This window comes from Mustela nigripes, chromosome 4, assembly GCF_022355385.1.
Source record: "Mustela nigripes isolate SB6536 chromosome 4, MUSNIG.SB6536, whole genome shotgun sequence".
NCBI classification, from domain to species: Eukaryota; Metazoa; Chordata; class Mammalia; order Carnivora; family Mustelidae; genus Mustela; species Mustela nigripes.
This window is the reverse complement of record NC_081560.1, coordinates 10,745,735-10,771,752: the sequence shown is the minus strand read 5'-3', so window position 1 is coordinate 10,771,752 and position 26,018 is coordinate 10,745,735. Positions and strand designations below refer to the sequence as shown.

Below are 26,018 nucleotides of genomic sequence, written 5' to 3'. Positions count from 1 at the left end.
GGGGGGGGGAAGTTGCTCTCTAGCTTCTAAAACATTGCTGCCATTTCTCATAAATTATTTTTTTTTAGTTATTGTCTTCTGTGCTTTGTGGATTTTTAATCTTTTTTCTTATCCTTTTACCAATATTTAATACATTTTTAGGAGGGAGCAAATATAAACTCATTTGTAAAATCACTTACTTCCTCACCTTAGATATGTATAATTTTTCATGGCATATTAATAGGAAAAATGACATTTCTTTGTCCTGTTAATATAGCCATGTGTCCCAACATCATTTTTTAGAAGTACATATTTTCCTATATTACTTTGAAATTATTCTCTCTCTGACAAAATAAAATAAAATAAAATAAAATAAAAAATCTTAAAAAAAAAAGTTTAAAAAAAAATGGAATGCCTGGGTGGCTCAGTTGGTTGAGTGGCTGCCTTCGGCTCAGGTCATAATCTCAGCATCCTGGGATCAAGTCCCGCATCAGGCTTCTTGCTTGGTGGGGAGCCTGCTTCTCCCTCTGCCTCTGCCTGCCACTCTGCCTGTGCTCGCTTGCGCTCTCTCTCTCTCTCTCTCTCTGACAAAATAAAATAAAATAAAATAAAAAATCTTTTAAAAAAAGTTTTAAAAGAAATTATACATTTATGATATACTAAATTCATATATGCAAAAGTTTCTTTTGGGACTATATTTTGATTCATGCCTTTTTCTACCCCAATATTAGTTTTTTTGTTTTTTTTTTTTTAAGATTTTATTTGCTTATTTGACAGACAGAGATCACAAGTAGACAGAGAGGCAGGCAGAGAGAGAGAGAGAGAGAAGCAGGCTCCCGGCTGAGCAGAGAGCCCGATGCGGGACTCGATCCCAGGACCCCGAGATCATGACCTGAGCCGAAGGCAGCGGCTTAACCCACTGAACCACCCAGGCGCCCCCAATATTAGAGTTTTAATTGTACTTACATATAATCTGCTTTTATGTATACTATGGCAGGGACTCCCTCACTTTATTACACTTATTTCTTAAAAACTGAATTAAATAAAAATTAAATGCCCTAAGTCCACAGCAAACATTATACCTAATGGAGGATCTGCAGATGCTTTCCTTGGATCAGGAACCAGAAAGATACTTGTTATCATAGCTACTGTTTGACCTGACATTAGAGGACCTGAGCTATGATATGAGAAAAGAAACAGATTGAGATGTATAAAGATTATAAGGAAAAATACCATTATTTACAGATGATATCACATATCTAGAAAACATTTTTCAACAATCAATTAGGTTTAATAAGAAAGAACTACATATGAGACCACCTCACAGAAATCAGTATTTTCTTTACACCAGCAATAACCAAAGAGAAAAATAAAAATAGAATGCCATTTATAACAGTAATGTAAATTATAAAGTATTCAGGAATTCCTCAGCAGAGAGAATACATGATTTCTACAAAGCTCTTTGCCAAAACTTTAAGTCCTTCCAATATTCTTCCTCTACTTTCCCCCATTTTTTTCTGTAGCAATTAATAGCTATAATATACTACATATATTAATTGTTTCTTATATTTATTGTTTATTTCCCTTAAGTAGAATGTACTCTCCATGAAGGCAAAGACTTTTGCTTGCTTTACACTGTTGGATCCATAATACCTTGAATACCTTGAAGAGTGTCTGCCATATAATATATTTAACGAGTATTTGTTAAATGAATATGGAGAAAATATTAAAACTTTAAATAGCACATTAAAGATAATCTGAATAATTCCAAAGACATTCTTCAGATGAGACAATTTATTATAAAGATGCCAATGTTCCAAAATGAATCTACATAATTATGCAAACCTAATCAAAATTTTAGAATGAACTTTTTGGGGAACTTAATAAAATTACTCAAACATTTATATGGGATACATCACTCTATAAATAGCTGACTGTGGATAGATTGACTATAAATAAAATAGGTCAATAAATATAAATAGACTAGGTGACTGCTTTGACTATGTATTTAATAACTTTGAAAAAGTTCTTAAAGTTCTCTTCTTTTTTATTTTTTTTTAAACAAGTCTATTTATTTATTTGACAGACAGATTACACGTAGGCAGAGAGGCAGGCAGAGAGAGGAAGGGAAGCAGGCTCCCCGCTGAGGAGAGAGCTCGATGCGGGCCTCGATCCCAGGACCCTGAGATCATGACCTGAGCCAAAGGCAGCGGCTTAACCCACTGAGCCACCCAGGAGCCCCTTAAAGTTCTCTTCTTAAAAGTTCTCTTCTTTGGTAGACTACACATGACGAAGACTTATTACAAACCAAAATGACCTTTAAAAATAGAATAATAGAATTCTATGATGTGAGAACAAACAAATGAACACAGAGAAAAGAACAGAGTTCAAAAAGAGATCCATATGTAGGAAAGCTCAATGTACATTAAGGTCACTGCAGATGAATGACTTAAGAACAGACTGTTTAATAAATGGACCACAGCATGGAAGAAAACCCACCAGATGCATATCTGACATATGCAGAAGAGGATATCAGATAAACTAAAGAAATAGCTGTGAAAGGTAAAACTAGAAAACTTAATAGGAAAATATTTTATGGCCCTGATGCAGGAATTTTTTTTAAGCTTATAAACATGAATCACAGAACAAAAATATGATGAGTCAGATTATTTCAAAATGAAGGGCTTTTTTTTTTCAACAAAGGACTCCATGAATAAAGTTAACAGAGAGGAGACAGTGTGTAGATATGTATTTGCAAAGTCTGTAAGAGGAAGGACTAAAATTTATAATATACACAACAAGAAGGACATGGCAAAAGACCCAAAGGAAATGAACACTCCATACACAGCAATAGTAACCCAGAAGGTGGACAATATTATTCACTCAGAAAATATTTATAGTGTGCCCACTAAAAGCAAAGAGTCCTGCTCTCAAGGGTCCTTGTGTTCTGGGGGTAATGGAGGGATTGGAGGTAGGCAGTAAAAATGAGTTAATTGCAAACATGTTAGAAAAGATAAGTTCTTTGGAAAACACAAATAACTAGGGAAGAGGGAAAGCAGTAGGACAAGGAGAAAGTTTGCATATTGAATGGGGCAGTGATGCCAGTTGATTGAAGAACTGGAAGGGATGAGGAAGTGGCCATGAGTAAAGAGTCTTCCAGGGATAGTATAGTTACTAAACTAGTTAGAAAACAGACCTTCATCCGCTGTAAAGACTTTAGGGCTTATTCTGAGTAATTGCAGGGTTGAAAAGAGGAATGGCATGATTTGAGTTTTGTTTCAAAGGGATCACTCTGAGTGCTGGCAGATAAGCAGAAGCAGAGAAATCTGCCGCAGGCTCCTATAGTAACCTAAGTGGCAGGTGATGGTGTTCACACCAGGGTACAGGAGTGAAGATGATAAGTGACTATATTCTGTATATATTTTGAACGTAGAAACAACAGGATATTCTTGCATATTTGAATCAGATTGGAGAAAAAGAGAATGGTAGATGGTCTAACCACTGCAATGACGGATTTATTGTGAACGCCATGAGGTGGGGAAGGCATAGAGTGGGATGGGGTGAAGATAGATGCGAATCAAAGGTCCACATATGAAGACATAATCATATGGATTATCTATCAGAGTAATGAGAAAATAATTTTTTAACTTCCAGGCTACAAAAATTCAAAATATGCAGGCTGTGGATAGATAAGGAGCCTCATGCACTGAAGTAAGAATACAAACTTACGATGCCATTCTGAGAGCATTAGCTATAACCTAAGCATCTTGGTTCTCGTGTATATTCCCCAGATCAATCCTCACACAACTCTTGAAGTGTGGACTATCATGGTGTTCATCATAGGACTGATTGTGATGGTGGGGAGTTGGGTCCATAACAGAGTGATAGCTAGAATATGGTTTCCTACGGATTACTATGAACAGTCAGAAGTAATAAGCTAGCCATATGTATGGATCTTAAAGATACAGTGTTGGGTGAAAAAAAAACTAAGATGCGTTATGAGTGGTTAAAATAAAATGCATCTTTTAAAGCTACATAAATACACTCTCAAACATAGTTACATACATTAAACATTAGAATAGTTCTCCAAACAGCAAGGAAGAAATAAAGAATGAGACAAAGATAATTAATTTAAAAAATTTTTAATATAGTTAACGAACATGGTTATATTAGTTCCAAGTGTGGAATATAGTGATTCAACAACTCTATACACGACTCAGTGTTGATCATGATGAGTGTCTTAATCCCCTTCACCTATTTCACTCATTCCCCCCCACACACACCTTTCCTCTGGTAATTATCCATTTCTTCTCTAGAGTTAAGAGTCTTATTTTTGGTCTGTCTCTTTTTCCTTTGTTCATTTTGTTTCCTTAATTCCACATATGAGAGAGATCATATGGTATTTGTCTTTCTCTGACTAACTTACTTCACTTAATATTATGCTGTCTAGAGCCATCCATGTTGTGGCAAATGGCAAGATCTCATTCTTTTTTATGGCTCTGTGTATGTGTGTATGTGTGTGTATCTTTTTTACCCATTCCTCTACCAACAGCCACTAGCTGCTTCCATAGTTTGGCTATTGTAAACAATGCTGCGATAAACATACGGGTGCCATATATCTTTTCAAATTAGTATTTTCATATTCTTTGGGTAAATGCCCAGTAGTAGAATTACTGGATCATATGGTAGTTCCATTTTTAATTTTTTGAGGAACTTCCTGTTTTCCACAGCGGCTGCAGAGAATTAATTGTTTAGCAACTAATAAGAATACTATTTAGGAATATTATTACCAATATTATTACCAATAATATTATTTACCAATTATGTCTCCAGAAGCAGCTGGACCATGCTGGGTTCCACACGTGTGCAGTTGGACTTCATCCATGATGAAGATGTGATCAGATATATTTTCTAAGCAAGGCACCTTCTGCAGGTCAAAAGGCCAGGACCACTCAAATAATTTGCAGGATAAAGAAAAAATTGGACAGAATTACAGATTCAAGAGACTTCAAAAACATACTAAGTTGAAGAAAAATGGGCAAAACCAACTACAGTGACGAGGGGTGCTTCCTTGGGTCACAAAGTCATCAGAAATTCAGGAAAGTTATTGCTTCAGTGGTCAGGACAGTAGTTACTTTGGGAGAAAATGTGTGATGCTTGCGATGCGATGCATGGAGGGGCCTCCACAATAACTCGCAGCTCTGTTTTTTGACATGAATGGTTTATATAAGAAGGGTTGTCTTATCATAGTTCCCTCAGCTACACGTTTGTGTAGTGTGTTTTTCTGCCTCTGTGTTTTATTTTACAGTATAAAGTTAAAAAAGTTTTAAGTTCACTGTCGTGTGAAGAATAAAATGTAGGAAGCAGAGGCGCAGAGAGACCAGACTGATCATTTGTCTTGTCAATAAGTTTAATGGATTTTATTGGTGGAGGGGGTATAAAAGAAAGGAATTGAGAATTATTCTGAGTGTATATGGCTCCTTTTGCTGTAACAGTGAAGGTGTATTAGAGCAGAGGAAAGGATTAGCTTGGGATAGGTATTTGTCTTTCTCTGACTAACTTACTTCACTTAATATTATGCTGTCTAGAGCCATCCATGTTGTGGCAAATGGCAAGATCTCTCTTTTTTATGGCTCTGGACAATTATTCTATCGCTAAGAATGCAACTCACATGATATAAGTGAAGGTATTAAGCAAGAAATTGGGTATATGTGTTTGGAACTCATGAGAAAGATCTTGTCTGTCTTGGAGCTAAAAAATATATAACAGATGGATATTGAGATATGAAGAGATCAGAGACTGACAGAGAGAGAGAGAGAGATCTATAGATAGATGTTGTGGCTCTGGAGCAGACATAATACAGGTATCTACAAAAGCCACACAACAGAGGGAAAAAATTCACTTTCTAGGACCTTAGGTGACTCAGTCACTTAAGTATCCAACTCTAGATTTCCACTCAGGCCATGATCTCAGTGTCCTGAGATCCAGCCCTGAGTTGTGGAGCCCAATGTGCTCCAGCTCAGTGTGGAGACTGCTGAAGATTCTCTCAGCAGATCCCTCTGCCCCTCCCCATGTGCACACTCTCTCTAAATAAAAAAGAAAAAAGTTTTCATTTTTAGTAATTGTAAATGGAGAGAAGTTTGCATAATGCTTGGCTCTATAATGGTGTCCTAAAACCTATTTTTAAATATAGTTGAATGTCTCTACCACCACTCTACCAAGTATTTTACATAGATTACCTAAAATATTCAAAATAGTCACACACACTGAATATTATTACTTCTTATATTTGAGGAAACTGGAAGTCAGAGATATTAAACACATACGGCAAAGCCACACTGGTGAGGGGGCGGGTCAACATGTATAGGATGGCTGTCTTTACTATGAGACCGTTCACTGTCACACTGCATTTCCTAGGAGCAAATGCAGAAGGAATAAGAAAAGGTAAGAGGGAATGTGAGGTCTAGAAGGACAGTTAACCCAGCAGACCCCAGTTTAATAACTGAAGTCTTTTTATTTATTTAATTTTTTTACTGTATGTATAATAGAACAGTAATACATCATCAAAGTATGGACTAATACGAAAAGTTGGTCTTCAGAAACGTGCTCACTGTGATCTACCTTATCAGCAAATCTGGGGTAAAGGGCATGCCAATCATTTCTTCTTTGTTTGAAATATTGCTGTTTGGGCTATTGGAAGGAAGGAAAAAAATGTTTTTAATCTTTACCTTTTTTTATTAAATTTTCCCAACAGTCTCCTCAGGGCACTCATTACTTCCTTGTTCCTCAAGCTGTAGATTAGGGGATTCAGCATTGGGGTCACCACCGCATAGAACAGGGCAACCATCTTCTCTTGCTCTGCTGAGGAGCCAGCAGAGGGTCTCAAGTATGTGAAGATGGCTGTTCCAAAGCACATGGAAACCACAGTGAGGTGGGAAGCACAGGTCTCAAACGCTTTGCAGCGTCCTTGGGCTGAGCGAATGTGCAGAATGGCAGTAACTATACGACCATAAGAGAAAAGAACTAGGAAGCAGGGAAGCATGATCACCAGAAATCCTGAGATAGCCACCATGACCTTGTTGAAGGAGATGTCCACACAGGTCAGCCTCAGCACAGCCAACATCTCACAGGCAAAGTGATTAATAACATTACGGCACAAGGGTAGCCGAAAGATGATGATCGTCTGCATCGTTGAATTCATGAAACCAGCCCCTACACAGCCGGCAGCCAGCCCCAGGCACAGCCCCCCGTGCATGATGACCGTGTAGTGCAGCGGATGGCACACCGCCACGTAGCGGTCATAGGCCATGGCTCCCAGCAGGAAGAATTCTGAGCTGCCCATCGCCAGGGAGATAAGCAGCTGGAGCACACAGCTGTGGAATGGGATGGACTTCCAGGCTGACAGGAAGTGAACGAGCATCTGTGGGACAGTGCTGTTGGTATAGCAGATGTCCACAAATGACAAGACACTGAGGAAAAAGTACATGGGTGTGTGCAGCTTGCTGTCCAGTCTGATGAGGAGGATGATGAGGAAGTTCCCCAGCACAGTCACCAGATACATGACCAGGAAAAGGACAAATAGGGACAGCTGGGTGTCCCAGCAGCTGGACAGCCCCAGCAGAATGAACTCACTCATCCATGTCTGGTTTTCTCTGCCCATGAGCCTCTGAGGACCAAATTCAAGTTATAAATCAATGAACACCAGATACTTAAGATGGCAGGGGGTCTGATGAGATCATTCAGACCAAACAGCCATGCAACATTGCACTATGTGCTTTCCTGCTTTCCCAGATTCTATGTCTCCTTCAGGGTTTGGGACCACAATAGAACCCATTAATATGGGTCAGATTCAAGGAAGGAGAAAAACTCTTCTCCTTCCTTATATAGGAAATTTTTATGAAAATGCTTAGATTAGACATTCAAGATAAAATGATTAACTGTAAAACATGCCTCTTTATTTACAATCAGTTTCAAAGCATGAAGTTTGTTTACTTCTGTTGGATGCAAATATTTTCCTCCTCAGTGCCTCAAAATCTATATTGTATGGAGTCTAACAGGCATTAACTGGTTGTTTTTTTAATTAACTATTTTACTTCTGGAGTCTCTATTAAAATGAAATACTAAATTTCTACCCTTTTAAAATCAGAAATTTTAGGTTGCAAGTTAGGAGGTAGCAAATATAAAATAGATTTTTCAGTAGGAACAAATTGTCAAAATTACGTTTCAGGGTAGGGAAGTAAAGAATGAAGACTTGAGGCAATCAGCCTCTGTTTTGGTGAGAAATCTTCACCTGTTTGTCTGTTATCTGTGTGAGAGGGTAAGAGGAAAGAATCTGTAACATTATTTTCATCCTCCTATGGAAGAGCAGCATAGCACTGATAGGCAGGGTATGTCTGTGGAGAAACAAATCAAAGTCAAAGATGCATTAACTAGCTTCCCCAATAAATGAGAGGAGCTCAGATACTTGCCACACATATTCACCGATTAACCAAGACAAGATGGGAAACCGGCTGCATATTCTGCTGACTCTGTGTATCTTCTCAGTAGTGAGAGTTATGGTTTGGAGAGGATAGCGTGATGGAACATCATTAACTGGCATTAGCTCAGTGAAAAGACTGTTGACTATCTTTTCCTTTAATCTCCTCTTACTTTTATCTCCATCTGAAATATCTGACTATTTTCCCTCTTAGAAAACTGTTATATTCCATCCTTGTGCTAATGCTCTCTTTACCATAACTTACATGACCAGAAGGTAATACCTTAGTCTGCTTGATAACATCTCCAAGCTTTCTGATCTGCTGATGTATTAGTATTTCAGAAAGCTCAAAGTCTCCAGTATTCAGAATTTCTCTGTAGAATTCTTAATAATCTTATGTACATCTTATTCAATTCCCAAGTGGTTCCTAAAAAGCTCATGGACTACATAAAGTCCACTCTCAATTTCCCACATCCTCTAATTACTCTGTCCTTTGGATAGCGAAAGTGAAACTCATTCACGGCTGTCCCAAGGAGATATTATTTGCTTCCTGTCTGTGATCAGAAAGTGCCACTGAATATGTTATGAAAATCACAATGTGTGTTGAGGGCATTCATGACAGTAAGGTCAGCAAGGTGCCTGAGACGTTTGGATTAGCCAGCAGAGAAGTATATATGGGCATTTGCAGATAATAATCCTTCCTTTTACTTTTTTTAAAAATATTTTATTTATTTATTTGACAGACAGAGATCGCCAGTAGTGAGAGAGGAGGAAGCAAGCTTCCCGCTGAGCAGAGAGCTGGATGTGGGGCTCGATCCCAGGACCCTGAGATCATGACCTGAGCTGAAGGCAGAGGCTTTAACCCACTGAACCACCCAGGTGCCCCAATCCTTCCTTTTTCAATGATTAAATCAGACTTGATAAACCATACTCACTCCAAGAGATAATTTATGTAAGTGACAACACGGGGGAGAAATAGAAGTATGAAGTGTTCTTTAATTCTTTAGAATTTACTCCAGGGCTTCAAACGTTTAGTAAGTCACTTTGTATCATTTTCTGTCAAAGAAAGAGGAAACCGACCTCTTTATTCCTAATGAAAAAGGAAGTTGGGATACAAAAATATCAGGGCCAAAGTACTCATAAAAAGGAGAGGAACAAGTGACTGTACAGGGAAAAAATCTGATTCTGGTACCATCAATGGATCTTGACCATTTACAGACATTTCATGAGCTAGTCCTGGGAAGGTGAACAGGGAGTCTCCGATGATGCGACATTATATGAAATAAGTCAGGTAAAGGAGCTTGACCAGCAGAAACTACAAGGAAAAACAAAACAAAATGAAAACCAACGAATGCTGGAGGTAGCTGATAAGTAATGTATTCTCAGACACCAAATTAGGACAATTTGTTTCAAAATATGATAATCTCATGGAGTTTGGAGTTTTTCACTTCTCAGAAACTAATAATTACTTAAGGGCTTGATTTTAAAATGTAGTAATGCCTGATTTTAGGTCATGAATTCCCCCTTAAAAGTCTAGGAAGGTATGGATTACAAATAGAAACACTCAGGGGCACCTGGGAGGCTCAGTTAGTTAAAGGTCTGCTTTTAGCTCAGGTCATGATCTCAGGGTCCTGAGATCTAGCCTTGAATCCAGCTCCCTGCTCAGCAGGGAATCTGCTCTCTTTCTATCACCTGCTCATCCTTTCTCAAATAAGAAAATAAAATATTTTTTTAAAACAGAAACACTCATGGTTAGCATATCATGTTTCCGTATCATCTTCATGGTTTTTAAAGTGCCTCTCTATGGGAATGAATGAACTTCTTTGCCAATAAACATACATTTCCCAGTTCAATTCTCATTACCTAGTTTCTCCGTCTGTCTAAAGGGATCATACATTCAAGTTTATCCTAATTCACTGGAGGGAGGGAAATAGAAATGAGAGTGGAGTAAGTACATAAATCAATAGGAATGGGAATGATTTAGTAAAAAAAAGGAGGTTAAAAACAAAAGTTTAAAACATTTTTGAAAATTTGATATGCATATAAAAGTTTAAAGCAGATTCAAAAGTAAGGTGGAGGTGTTGCAACCGATTTCACAGCAAGAATCCACCCACCCCCACTTTCTTATGCATACCGACACTGTTTGGGACAACAGAAAGTTTGAAGCCAGCTATCCAGATGAAATCACCTTCTGACCATTGGTCATTTAAAACCCGTCCCCTGGTGCAGGTTTCTAGGAGTGGGCTGGTGCTGGAGAATACAGAGTGGTGGATGGGGCACCATCTGTAGTAGCTAAGCCCGGTGCTTCCCACAGATGCAGCCAAAGCCCTGTGATACGTGCTGCATTTCTCAGAAATATCCGGAAGAACTTTCTCCACAGTTTGGCTACCCAAAATATGTTTTTTTTTATGTTATCTATATTCTTATGTTATCTATATCTATATAGATATATCATAATACTGTATGTTAACTACACCAGAATTTAAATTGAAAGCAATGCTTTTTCAAAAAAAATTAATTATGCACACACACACACACACACACACACACACACACACATATATGTTTTTCTTTAAACCAGTTGCCAAAATGGGACATTTATCTCTCTAGTAACCAGACTCAATCCAATTGTCACTTGCACCAAGGAAGAAGTTGTGTGTGAAGGAAACAGAGGTGTCCTGACCGCGGTCCTAAGAAGCCAGCGGAGCACCTCTGAGTATGCCGACCTTACCTCCAGGACAGGAGGTGATCTTTGCCCCAGGAAGAGCAGGTCTGAGCAAGAGGTGGGATCTGGAAAAGTAATTCTCCTTTCCCTCAGAGAGACAATCTCTACAGGCCAATTATGCTGTCCTTGTTAGGCTTCTGTTACTTCTTCTCTGAATGGTGATTTCCTCACCTGAAACTCTCACTTATTTTTTTAAAAGAATTTATGAATCAGAATTTAGTTTTTCCTAACCTAGAAACAGGAGAAGAGAATCCAAAGCTCCAGTTTCTCCTGGAGACATTCTCCCAATTCTGCTGAAGTTTTCTTTGAGAAATTACAACTTGCCCACGACTTTCTATCGATGTACTCAAGACTAAGGTCTTTGACCCCAAAGTGCCCAATTATTCACGGATTACCTGGGGGGCCCTACTAGCAAAAACGCCTGTAACACGATTCTCTTGTTGGTCAGATATTCTCTTCACAACTAATACCAAATATGGTGAGACTTTTCTCACTATCGGAATGCTTTTAATTGGGCACTATCAAATTATTTAATTTGATAGTGTCTAGATGTCTGCTCCCACATTCTATAAATGCAACACAAATTTATGAGCCAGTTTGATCATCTCAAATTACATAAATTATGTGTTAATTCTATTGATAGACATTAAGCTGTTTCTAGTTTGTGGCACACATACGCATACACACACACACACACACACACAGAGTCACACTCAGCCCTCTGTCATGTACATCCATTTCTGTTACCTAAAAGTGGAATAGCTGCATCACAGATCATGCGCAAATCCAGCTTCAGCTAATGTTGTCAGTTCGTCAGAACAGTTGTATCAATTATATACCCATGAACTACATTTGTATGAGCACTTCCTTTGCTTTAACCTTTATCCTCAGATTGTCCGTCTTCATCATTGTAGCCATTCTGATGGGCCTGTAGTAGTATCTCATTGTGATTATATGCTACATTTCTCTGATGACTCATGAGGTTGTGCATATTTTTAAATATTTATTAGCCATTGAAAACTCCATTTTTCTGAGGTGTGTGTTCAGTTTCTTGTCTGTTTTCCTATTGGGTTATCTTTTTCTTATTGATTTTAGTTCTTAGTATATATTTAATAGGAGTTTGTTGTTTATATGGATTACAAATATTTTCTCCCACACTGTGGCTTTTCATTCTCAAAATGGTACCTCTGATGAAGAGATGCCCTTAACTTTAATGTAGATCTACTTATTGTTTTTCATATAGTTATTGCTTTTTTGTGTCTTGAGTGAGAAATGTTTGTGTATCCCAGATCATAAAGTTATTCTTCAATGTAATCTTTGGGAGCTTTAATACTTTACTTTTCACATTGAAAACAACAATATATCTGGAATGTAGGTCTGTGTATTTTATCAGACTGGAGGCTAAACTTATTGTTTTTCTATGTGGATATCCAATTTTATTGAGAGAACTTCTTTCCACACTGTTCTCCTGTGTTGCTGTAAATCAATTTTTGATTTCTGTGTCTAGGCTGATTTCTAGACTATTTTTTCTGACCCATTGGTCTGTTTGTCTGTCTACATTGCCTTAATTATGGTAACTTTATAATAAAGTTTCATTTTATCATAGTGTAAATCCTCGAACTTCTACATTTTTTTGACTATTCTTGGCCATGTAAATTTTCAATCTCATTCTAAAACTATCTTGAAAATTTTCAGGAAAAAAATTTGCTGAAATTTTAATTGGGATTTAACCTAAAAATAAATCTGGAGTGGAGCACCTGGCTGGCTCAGTCAGTAGAGCATGCAGCTCCTGACCTCAGGGTTGTGAGTTCAAGCCCCATGGTGGGTGCTGAGATTACTTAAAAATAAGATCTTTTTAAAAAAATATTTTCGTGTGTGGTGTAAGGAAATGGTCCAATTTCATTGTTCTGCATGTGGCTGTCCAATTTTCCCAGCACCATTTATTGAAGAGGCTGTCTTTTTTCCATTGGACATTCTTTCCTGCTTTGTCGAAGATTAGTTGACTGTAGAGTTGAGGGTCTATTTCTGGGCTCTCTATTCTGTTCCATTGATCTATGTGTCTGTTTTTGTGCCAGTACCATGCTGTCTTGATGATGACAGCTTTGTAATAGAGCTTGAAGTCCGGAATTGTGATGCCACCAACGTTGGCTTTCTTTTTCAATATCCCTTTGGCTATTCGAGGTCTTTTCTGGTTCCATATAAATTTTAGCATTATTTGTTCCATTTCTTTGAAAAAGATGGATGGTACTTTGATAGGAATTGCATTAAATGTGTAGATTGCTTTAGGTAGCATAGACATTTTCACAATATTTATTCTTCCAATCCAGGAGCATGGAACATTTTTCCATTTCTTTGTGTCTTCCTCAATTTCTTTCATGAGTACTTTATAGTTTTCTGAGTATAGATTCTGTGTCTCTTTGGTTAGGTTTATTCCTAGGTATCTTATGGTTTTGGATGCAATTGTAAATGGGATTGACTCCTTAATATCTCTTTCTTCTGTCTTGCTGTTGGTGTAGAGAAATGCAACTGATTTCTGTGCATTGATTTTATATCCTGACACTTTACTGAATTCCTGTATAAGTTCTAGCAGTTTTGGAGTGGAGTCTTTTGGGTTTTCCACATATAGTATCATATCATCTGCGAAGAGTGATAATTTGACTTCTTCTTTGCCGATTTGGATGCCTTTAATTTCCTTTTGTTGTCTGATTGCTGAGGCTAGGACCTCTAGTACGATGTTGAATAGCAGTGGTGATAATGGACATCCCTGTCGTGTTCTTGTCTTTTTAAGGTCCAGAGCTAACAGGCTCTATACACTTGCCCTTAAACTCCAGCACTCACATAGGAAGCACTCCGCAGGCAGATTATTTTGTTTAGAAAGTGGTGGCTCAGTCGGGTGAGCATCTGGCTCTTGATTTTGGCTCAGGTCATGATCTCAGGGTCCTGGGATGGAGCCCCATGTTGGATTCTGCACCCGGGGGGGAGGCTGCTTGAAGATTCTCTCTCCCTCTCCCTCCGCCCCTCCCCCTGCTTACTTTCCATCTCTAATAAGTAAATAAATCTTTAAAACATATATAGAATTCCAAACCTAGAGAACAGCCCCACCATAGGCTGCATCTGTTTAGGAATTGGCATAAAAATTCCCCCTGCCCAAGCTCAGAGCAGAGAATGAAGCACGAAGCACCCCACCAGCCCCTTGAACTTCCTGGCTAGGGGCTATTACTCAAAGGAATGTGTAGATGGGTGAAATGCAACGAGGAATTTGAGATGTAATCCCATCTTCATGCTCATAAAGCGGGATAAAAATTTCCACCATGCAAAGGTGGTATCACTGAAGACTCAGACGCACCCCATCCCCTTGAGAAATTAAAGTTTGGAGAGCTCCTTCCCATGCTCTGGGAACAAGGGAACAAAACCTGGATTTGCAAAGTGAAATGTAGGTTAGGCTGTTTGGTTCAGAAGTGACCAGACAGAGGGGGAGGGAAAATAAAAGAAATCTAACAAACAAAGCATAATTGGCCCCTTGAGATTTCATGACAAAAGTTGGAGAAAGTTACCTGTTCCATTTGCACTTGCTTCAAATTTCACAACTTGCCCACCTCTGCCATCACACAGGATGGCCTCCTCCACTCTGCAGAGGTGAGTCACCCATTGTCAGGCTCTTTTTAGCACTTATTTAGCAACATAAATTATGCAACCAGCTTCCTGTTATCTGTAGTCCCTCCTGGTGCATGGTGGCTTGATGTATTTGTCCTCTCCTAGAGATTTGTCCTAAGAATGTGTCTTCTGGCTATTCAAATTAGGAAACCAGAATTTTCAAGTCACTGAAGGGTTCCCCCCCTTCACCACAGGTGGCCTGAGGCTGCTAACACGCTGGCAGCAGTCCTCTTACCTGCTTTTCACCCACCTACTCCTGGTCTGTGCAGCAGGCACTAGATGGGCCTTTTCTTTGCTGATGCCTATAGAAAGAGGACTCCCTCAGAGACTAGCTCTTTGCCCTCCACGCAGAATTTCTATTTGGGGAACAAGTACAACTGCCCATCTGGGGCTGGTCAGGAGTCTAATGTAGCTTTCCTAGGTCCCACTCGCACACCAAATAGGCTGCTTAGCTGATATATGTTGTTAAAATAGTAACTTTCAAGTTTATTTCCATTTGTTTATTAATTTAATGAAGCATTTTTGTTTTTTTTTATTGCTGGATAATTATGCATATACTCCTCCAGGAAAAGCACTGTTTATGCTACTATCTTTATTTTTCAGATATAAAAACTGATGTGCTAGGATTTTAGAGGAATATATGCTTTTCCACAGCACTTCATTCCAGTGGAAGGGGTCTTTCAAAATAAAAATCAAATGTTCAAGATGCATGAAAATGATCCGAAGATGCAGAGCTGTTGGTAATGATAAACGCAGCCTCTCTATCCACCCCCCCTTCCTTTCAGTTCTCTGTGCATTTTACTTCTTTTCTTTGCCCCATGACCCTCTCTTTTCAAAACTATTTTAAAGGCTCAAAGAAACAGATACAGGTTTCTGATCCTCTCCAGGGTACTTTGGCAATGCAGAGATGACCCTGGTGAAGTATTTGTTCCTCTTTGCAAAGCAGATTATGATAAAGTGACTGAAGAACAGAAATAATTCAATAATGCCAACTATATGTACCTTAGCTAAGTGTTTTTGAGTCTTCCATCTTTTGGTGAGGAATTTGGGGTTTTTCATAAATGTAACTGATAAAAAATTTGTCCTGATGATGTGTGTGTGTGGGGGGGGGGGTGGGGGAGGTTGTCCTGAAAGATTTCACTCTTTTCACTCTTCCTATTTTCTGAGAATTCATCAATTTCCCTGGTAAATCTATTTTGAGCAGGATTTCTACCACGATAGAACAAAATTCTAGAAAATTTCACTGCAAAGTACTAAAAATAACACTCTGGGATTGAACACTAAGATAAATAAAATATGGGAAGCTCTGGTATGTAAAATATTGGATAATTCTAGCAATGTGTTAATTGATTAATGTCAAGAAAAGGGCATCGGTAAATATTTTAATTTTCTCTTCTCCTATTTTCATTGTTCTATTTCTTCCTCATTTGGTTTCATTTCAAGTTCCTGGCTTCTTCACTGTACGCTTTTTAAAATTTTGTCTTCCTTTCTAATTTTTTTTCCTTTCTGACCATTAATTCTCTCTTTGACTTTTTCCCTTTGTCCCTAGAGAGCTTGTCAATGACTATGCTTTTATTTATTCTTATTTGCATCTCAATATCCTCTCTTCTTCTGCTTACCTTCTTCATATCTTTCTCTTTCAGATATTTATTTACTACTTGTTTATTTAAATTTGCATAGTTTTAATTTTTTTAAAAGGTATTTAATGAAAGAAATTTAATGAAGGTTTTTTAAATTGCGGTATAGCTCATATTACATAAAATTAAGCATTTTATAGTGCATAGTTCAGTGTCAGTACATCCCAGAGTTGTGATTTTATCTTGTGAATGTACAGCTAAGTAGTTAGGACAGAACTGTGAACAGCTTTGGCATGAGTGAGTGTGTTTGTGTGTGGAACCACAAGGGGGCGCCCTGAAAGCAGTCCTCTGGCAAGAACTGCATCTCTTCACGTGTGTAATGATTTGGGCTTACTTACATGGTCACTCAACATTTTACCTCTCTGCCTTGAGTGTGATTACCAAGTAGCCCTCTTTTTATGTTAGTGTGACAGTAACTACTTACACAAACAGAGGGGAGATATGTTGGCACTATTTGTAAACCCTCACCACTAAGGAGAATGGAGTCCAAGTTCCTTCTGAGAGGCAGATCAGAAGGGGCAAGTCTTCCAAGCAGACGAGACTCATCCCCACAGTACAGAAGCCTTGTCATGACTCATATTTTTCTTGTTAGGGATAGTCTTCTGGCTAGACAAAATTTTACTTAGGTTTATTCTTCTTTTGCAAGCTGATTTTTAAAAATTAGCACATACTTTTATCCATTTCTGATATTAGGTCATTTTTGTTTCCATTATTGTCCATAACCATAGGTCTTCATTTTTTCTTAAGGGAGAAAGAAAGGACCCCCTGCCGTGGACCCATCTTGTAGTGGTCACCATATGAGACACAAAGTAGAAGCATGATCACCTTTCTGAGTTTGTAAAAGAAGCCAGTGAATCACGATCTACAAGAAGAATAGAGTTTCTAAATGAAAGAGATACACTTTGTTTCTCCTTGTCCTGTTGTTGGCAAGGCCTGAAAGCCAGACTTCAAATTCCCAAGTAAACAGCAGGTACTTGCTCTGCTCTACCACAACTTGGAAGTGAATGGGATCCAAAGTAGGACCTCAGTCCTCTTGGTATGTCTCCTGATTTTTTTAAAGGTTTTATTTATTTTTCGGAAAGAGAGAGAGAGAAAGCACAAGCTGGGGGAGTGGCAGGCAGAGAAGAAGGCTCCCTGCTAAGCAAGGAGTCCGTTGTGGGGCTCCATCTTAGAACTCTGGGATCGTGATCTGAGCTGAAGGCAGATGCTTAACCAACTGAGACATCCACGTGCCCCACTATGTTTCCTGATTTTACGTCAGGTGAATCCACAGCCCTTAAACAGTGACTATTGCTGTATGGCACACGGGTCACGCTGTGTGTAGAAGCACTAGGGATGTCCCTAGGTTTCAGGTAACCCTGTTTACCTGCTGACTCTTCATCTCCTTTACCTTCTGCAAATAATAGGCCAAACTTCAGAGTGTTGTTGTGAAGATTTATATTTATTATATTATATATTATTAGGTATATAGGATATTTAGTATAATTTGGTACACAATAAGAAAATGTTTGTTCAACTTGATACAGAAACAAATGCAGTTATAGTTTTTAATTCTTCTCATAACATTTTTCCTACTCAGTGAATTTTTGTACTCTGGGTGAGCAAGAGTGTTTCAGGAGCTTGTTTTCTTCCCACCATCTGCCCCCCAAAAAGCAGATAATTTAAGATTTTCTAAAACTGAACTGACTATTCAGGGATTCACAGGGCAATTGATTGGGTAAGTCATTTGAAACAGTTTTACAAAGAAACAGGATTTACTTTGACTTTAACACATCACTTTTTAAAAAAATATTAAATGTATTTTACTAAAAACAGCAAAATCACTCACACAAATTATGTATCACTTAGAGATGTACTAGTCTGACTGTGTCACTGAGCAAGTATGACATGACTATAATAACAAATACCCACCTTGTGGATATGTTTTTGGAGACAGGTAGGAAAACACTTACTTGTTGAGTTACTATTTGATTTGTTAAAGCTGACATTTGAGTCCTGGTTATAGAAGTGTGAAGAGTGTAAATGAATCTACCATGACCCATCACCTTTGCATTCCCGCCACCTGTGGGCATATACACCCCTTCTGACATCACGTGGGAAAGTGGCTGCCTCACAGTTATATCTGAGCCCTCTGCAGTCAGGACTGAAGAGGGTTATGTGGAGTAAGTCTTACGTACAATGTGACACAAGCCGCTGGCATTGCTTTAAAGAACCGGTTGCAATAGAAATACGCCTTAGAAACAATTCATCCCACTTTGGTATATTTCAGGTTTTATTAAGTGTGATTTATACAGTTGTTTGGTTTATTTCATGAAATCCTAACACAAAGCTATAAGCACAAAATAACTTTTTCAACATCTACCTTTTCAGCAATTCTTGAAATATATATGTGTATGTATATGCACGTACATGTAGAAAGAGAGAGAGATAATTCTCTTCTAAAACTGCAGATTTGTGGATGTCAGAGAGAAACCTGTGTTTTCTAGTGTGGTCTCTTTAGTTATTGGTGAATCTATAAAAAGCATTAGAGTGTTAACAATACATTTATGTAGGGATAGGGAAGCACTGTAAATATATCGGTCCATATTTTTATCAGGGTTTTCATGACTAGGAAATTTTCTAACCATTATAATGACAATATATTTTTTATTTCAGTGTAAAATAATGGCAAAATGAAAAGAAGCTGATGTACAAATAGATATAGTGCAACAGAAATTACAAGCAAGGGAACACAAAAGAATTAAGACTATGCTATTGGTGTCTAGCCATGAGGTTAAACAACCTGTTAAGTTTTAAATATTCTAGAAAAATATAACTCTTGATTACGAACTACCTATTTGTCATGAAGATTTTGAATCCTGTATCTTATTACATAGTGAAGAATTTTACTTACACTGTAAGCATTGTGACTCTCTTTGCCAATCTCATTCCAGTTAATTGTGGTGTGAATGACTAGAAGGTTCCACTGCAAGGCCTTGAATGGGCTTTCTGATGTTGTTTGATTATTTCCACTATTTCATGTGTAGCACCCAGTTTCTGAAAGCTCAGTTTTTAGTAAATTCTTTGGCATTTTGGATATTACTCAAAACAATACTAAATCCTGAATATTTAATGACAAATGGTCTGAAAATTGCTCTTTTCATGACAATGAATTTCAATTTTAAGTCCCCCAAACACCTATGTTAGAAGAAGCATGATCTCTAACAATTATTCTAAGTTTTTAGGCTGAAAGTGGAAGTCTTTGATAAATGCAGTTATAGTCTTTCTGTCCTTCAATAATTATAGCATGAATAACATAGAAGCCAGTGGAGTAATAATCTTTTTTTTTTAAAGTTTTTATTTAAATTCCGGTTAGTTAACATACAGCATAATCATCTTTCATGTAGATCTTTCATCACTAAAATAGTCTCTAAGACTTCAGACTCCTATCTGTATATTTGAGTTATGGATCATTTTTTTCTTTTGGAAGTAAATGGAAGAAGAGCATTGGTTTGGGGTCAAAGAATTACTGCTTATGTCATCATGTTCTATAATTAGGACCTGATATTCTATCCTGTCTTCACTGGTGAGGACTGATCAATGTTGTATTGAGAAATGAATGAGCTGTTCCTTCCTTGAGAAAGCATCATTGTAAAGTGATAACCTCACATCATTAAACACTTTATTAAACTCCCTTTGAAGGGCACAGAAGATTAATTAGCAGCTATGTATACTTTATGCAACACCCAATTCTTGAAGTTAGCTATCTTCTGTTGATCTCGCCCAGTGTGGCCACTGGTGTGACATAGGTAGAGAGGAGGCCTTCCATTTGACACTCTCAAAATGACAAGTTACAGCAAATGTATTCAAAATAATCTATTAATAAAAACATAAGAATATTATTTAAAACATCTAGGGTTTCATGGATGCATTCCACTGAGGGGTAAGTAGGGTTGTGTCTGAGATATTTAGAGGGTAAATCCAATAAACAAAATGAAATTAAATGGGACTGGACATCATTCAGGATTCAGAAAAATATATCTTTCATGTGAACCAAAATGTTTCTCACCAAAAAGACATGAATTCTCTATAATAACTACTAAATTGAGTAGGATTTTAAGTCTAAATATTCATTAATTTCCTTCCTTCAGTTAAGAGCTGATGTTTCAGAGAAGAAATTATGATCCAGTAAATGGAATTATAAGAATATAACTTCTTTACTCCTTGATTTCCAGCTACACAGTTGGGTTCTATTGTGTTCCTCATATATGGATGCATTCAAGTAGAGTTTGGATGATGATTTGGCTGAGATGTTCTAGAAGAACTTTGGTTCAGATGGGTAGACTCTCTCTATATGGTCTAAAAACCAGCCTTCTAATCCCAAGTTTTCATGATTTGTTTTTCCAACATCTTTAGAGTTTGGTCCTCAGAAGCTCATGGACCAGGAAAATAAAACCCAGATATGGGTGAGTGAGTTTATTCTGCTGGGTTTGTCCAATGACCCAAAGACTCAAGTCTTCCTCTTTGTCCTGGTCCTGACCATGTACTTGGTGACTCTTGTGGGAAATACCCTCATTCTTCTTCTGATCAGTCTGGACAACAGGCTTCATAATCCCATGTACTTCTTCCTTGGTGTTTTATCTTTTGTGGACCTTTGTTATGCAAACAGTTTTACCCCACAAATGCTAGCCCACATGCTCTCAGCCCGGAAGTCCATCCCGTTCTATAGCTGTGTGTTTCAGCTCTACCTCTCCCTAGGATTGGGTGGATCTGAGTTCTTCCTGCTGGGAGCCATGGCCTATGACCGCTATGTGGCAGTGTGCCATCCACTGCACTACACTGTCATCATGCATGAAGGGCTGTGCGTGGGCCTGGCTGCTGGCTGCTTGGTGGCTGGTTTCACAAATTCGCTAATGGAAACAATCATTACCTTCCGGCTTCCCCTGTGTCACAATGTTATTAATCACTTTGCCTGTGAGACCCTCGCAGTGGTAAGGTTAGCCTGTGTGGACATCTCCTTCAACATGGTCATGATGGCCATCTCAGGATTTCTGGTGATCATGCTTCCCTGTTCCCTTGTTCTGTTCTCCTATGGTTGTATAGTTACTGCCATTTTGCAAATTCATTCTGCTCAGGGACGTAGCAAAGCCTTTGGGACTTGTGCCTCCCACCTCATTGTGGTTTGCATGTGCTTTGGGGCTACCATCTTCACCTACCTGGTTCCACGGTCAGCCTCCTCCATGGAAGTGGAGAAATTTGTCACTCTATTCTATGCTCTGGTAGCACCTATGTTGAACCCCTTGATCTACAGCTTGAGGAATAAGGAAGTTATGGCTGCTTTTCAAAAATTTCTAGAGAATTTCAGAGATAAAGAGTAAAGACTATAAGATCTTCCTATTACCTATAATCAAAACCAAAAAGGAGATGGGCTGGAGGTATACAGGACTCCCACATATGACCTTGCATTTGGGTAAAGCATCCCTCTACCTGATTAATGAATTTCCTCATACAGGCCAATGCAAGATAAATCACATGTCAGTGATCCATGAGAGGGCCTTTCTTAGATCATCTTCTGTCAGATATCCAGTGGTATTTAGACTTCATTGGCCCATTTTTACAATTTTATTAGCACATCAATGCATAAAGAAATGATCTGCATCTTTGTCCAGCAGATCTGGTGTGGAATGAATAGAGAGATGAATTCCACCAATTAGGTCTGCTTTTACCTGGTGCAGCAGAATGGAGAATATCTGTTCCTCTTTTCACATGACAATGTTCCATTTATTTGTAGAACAACCTTATTTCCTCCAGGATAATCACAATAGTTTCTTTAACTCTTTCTCAAATGATGACAGTTTTAGAACTTTCAACACCATTTGTGCCTTAGTCTAGAGTGTGATATGATATTCTGAAATAAATAATATATGATGCTTTATTTGTTCACTCCAGTATGTTGGTTCTCATTCGCTTTTCAAGAATTGAATTTGCGGGGCACCTGGGTGGCTCAGTGGGTTAAAGCCTCTGCCTTCAGCTCAGGTCATGATCTCAGGGTCCTGGGATGGAGACCCATATCGAGCTCTCTGCTCAGCAGGGAGCCTGCTTCCCCCTCTCTCTCTCTGCCTACTTGTGATCTCTGTCTGTCACATAAGTAAATAAAATCTTTAAAAAAAGAATTGAATTTATTTGTAATATGCAAAATATCTGTGGCTTCACTATACTCTTTTTTTATTGTAACAAAATATACATAAAACATAAAATTTGCTAATTTAGCCAGGATACAATTCAGTGACATTATTTTCTCAATGTTGTGTAAGCATCACCATTATTTCCAAAATTATTCATAACTATGGTTTTTTATTTAACTAATTTTCCAAGATGATTTTCCTATAAACTGCTTACAAAATCTCCATATTCTCTGCATTCTTATTTTATTAAAACTTAAATGAAAACATGTATATTTAGCTCTGCTAATTTTTATTATTGATTTTCATGCATCACACCAACCCACCAAGAATATTTTGAATCTTGATTCTCAAATTTATTCCGTTAGTTTGCTTTCTCTTTCTTTCTCATAGACATAATAAACAGAAAAAGTCATTAAAAAATTACCATGTAATACATGCCAATTGTATACCACTGTGAACCTACTTTCACATTGAAAACCAGTAGAGCAGATTTTGTGAATGCTTTTAAATCTACTTTAAAATAGATTATTCAAACATTTTAATCATTTTATCTAGAAAGATATAAGACTTTGCCAAATACCTTTATTATTTTCCGATCCTTGTCTGTTTGCATATAAGTGGCAAAATTCACATAGTAACAATTCCTGATGCTCTTAGCTCCATCTGATTATTATCTGGAAGTGGGGTCTATTCTTGTCTTCCTATGCCCAGATCTGGAGCATCCCCAGAGATGTTAATGTGTAACATGAAGGTCTTTATATGGCACTAATCTTTGGCTCTCTAGAACCCCTACAAAAATAGGTATCAGGTGAAGTAAAAACAGATTTTGCACATCAAAACCAATGCCTGTACCTCTGTAAAATTCCTCTAGACTCATCTTTTAGTAACAGATTTTCTTCAGCTTCTCAAGACTATGTTCTTTAAAGCATAGCTATAGGACTAATGAATCAAGTTCTCTCTTTTATGCTAGAGCATTTATTGAGGGTGGAATAAAGGGAGAGAGGGAAGGAGGGAGGGAAAGATGGGCACGTGGTCAGCCATTACCTGAAATGGTTGAATGTGATGTTAGTACAGACTAACTCAACTATAGTGAAATTGTTTACCAAGAGAAAATCAAAGACTAAGTCTGGGTATTTGCATCTGTGTGCTGGACATTCCATAGCAGTAAAAAAAGTCCCTCTGATATTCTTTGATGCTCAGAGACTGGTCTGTCCAGCCTTCCTTGAAGACCTCTAGTGAGCAATAGATGCTGTATTAGTTTTCCAGGGCTGTCTTATTAAAATATCACAGATTGAGTGGCTTAAACAACAAAAAGTTATTTTCCCACAGTTTTAGAGGCTGGAAGTCCAAGATCAAGGCATTGATAGCATTGTATCCTTGGAGGCCTCTCTCCTTGGCTTTAGATGGTTGCCTTCTTGCCGTGTCCTCAGCTGGTTTTTCCTTCGTGTGTACATATCTATGTCCTAATCTCCTCTTCTTATAAGGACACCAGTCATATTGCATTAGGGCCTGCACATGTGACCTCATTTTACCTTAATTACATTTTTAAAGGCCTTATCTCCAAATACAGTCATATTCTGAGGTATTGGGGGTTAGGACTCTAACATATGAATTTTGGTGGGACACAGTTAAGGCTGTAACAAATAGGAACCCCACATTCTGAACTATCAGTCAATCCGCTCTGATAACCAAAACTAACCTATACACTGTGTGGTTAAAATAAAAAAAAAAATTTTATCAACCTATAAACCTATCAACCATAAAATATTTTTATGATATAAAAATCAATAGTTAGTATGCATTACTGGTTATAACGGAACTTCAGCTTGTTTCTGGTGAGTACTAACAATAGGCTGCTGAATGTTCACAAACACTGCTCGATAGTTAATCCGAATTTTGCCATGCCAATATGCCTGTGTTTTTAAACCCAAACTCCTGATAATTTTGAAAATATTAAGTAAAAATACTTTACATTTGTTTGTCCTTAACTTCCTGGTACAGATCCTCTTCTCTGTGGTTCCTCACAGATTACAATCAGGGGCAGTGAAATAGTGTACACTCATCTTCTAGAATCCGGGGATAAAACTCAGAATCCAGATGAATGCAATTAAGTTAAAATAGCTAGTTTGTTCTTTTGTGCATCTTGGGAGGAAATCATTTTCTTGTGCTGCTTTTTCTTTCCTTTATTATATAAAGGACATTTCATTTGATGAAAAGATTAGCTTAGCCTTCTGTCTTACCCCTTTTATCTGTGCATTAACATCAGATCTTCTCTAAAGGGAGGCTTGTTTTTTTTTTTTCCCCCTAGGCCTTTTACTTAAAATATCACAAACTCTTAAAAAAAAAAAATCACAAACTCCTTAAGTTCTTCACTTTGTTTCTAGCATTTTAAGTCACATCTTGCTAAGTTTTCCTGTTATCAACTGTAATTACTGAAAACTTAATTTAAATAAAGGAGGAACTGATATAAAGAATCTCACCATATTAAAAAAAAAAGTCTATAATGCATTGGTGAAATAACTGAATGTCAAGGGTAATGAAAGTTTACAAAGATCTAGAACATAAACAAAACAAAAGGGTCACTTAGAAAATATTTTTTTCTATTGCTGTGTAACAAATTACCACAAATTTAGCAGCTGAAAGCCACACAAATCTCTGTTTCTGTTGGTTGGAAGTTCAGGCACAGCCTAAAAACGCTGTCTGCTGAGGATCTCATTCAGCTCAGGTCAAGATGTCAGCCAGAGCTACGACCTCATCTGAGATTCAGGGTCCATTTCCAAGTTCACGCTCTGTTGGAAGAATTCATTTTCTTGCAGCTGACCAACTGAGATGGGCATTATTTTGTTAGTCATTAGTTGGGGAACATTTATAAACTCCTAAAGGTCACCTTCATGGCTTTGCTATTTATGTCTTTCCTCACAGCATGGCAGTTTGCTGCTTCTAGAGCTGCAGGAGAATCTCTACCATTTTGAATCTCTGACTTCTAGGAAAGCCTGGATACCTCTAAAGGGTGCACCTGATTATGGCAGGCTCACTGAAGATAATTTCTCTTTTGAATAAATAAAATTCAACTGATTAGGGATCTTAATTAATCTTCAAAATCCCCTTTTCTATGTAGTGTAATATTATCACAGAGTGAAACCCCATCATATTCACAAGTCATGTTCATACTCAAGATGAGAGAACTCTATAGTGCGTAGACAGTAAGTGGTGGCAATCCCCGAGGGCCAAATTAGTAGTCTGCCTATGACAGCTGCAATCAGCCTTTGCAATTTTAGATAACAGAAGACAATGGAATAATACCTATTTACAGAATCCTGAGAGTAAATGTTAGTAAAGAAAAATTCTATACTAGATCAAGTCATTATTCACTATAAATAGGC

At 37.8% G+C, this 26,018-nt stretch overlaps 2 protein-coding genes across 2 annotated transcripts in view; one reads left to right on the top strand and one right to left on the bottom strand.

Moving 5' to 3' along the window:
• Window positions 1-7,639, bottom strand: part of LOC132014876 (olfactory receptor-like protein OLF3) — a 73,697-nt gene extending 66,058 nt beyond the window's left edge. The window contains exon 1 of the mRNA XM_059395575.1: window positions 7,154-7,639. Coding sequence (XP_059251558.1) covers window positions 7,154-7,639 — 486 coding nt within the window. The remainder of the gene's footprint in view (window positions 1-7,153) is intronic.
• A 13,247-nt stretch (window positions 7,640-20,886) lies between these two features.
• LOC132014874 (olfactory receptor-like protein OLF3) lies at window positions 20,887-21,828 on the top strand. The gene has a single exon (XM_059395573.1). It carries the CDS (start codon window positions 20,887-20,889, stop codon window positions 21,826-21,828), a length of 942 nt encoding a protein of 313 aa, XP_059251556.1.
• The last annotated feature ends 4,190 nt before the right edge of the window (window positions 21,829-26,018 follow it).

Excerpts from the sequence above, each read along its gene's own strand:
- LOC132014874 (XM_059395573.1), top strand. The coding sequence starts at position 20,887 with ATGGACCAGGAAAATAAAACCCAGATATGGGTGAGTGAGTTTATTCTG.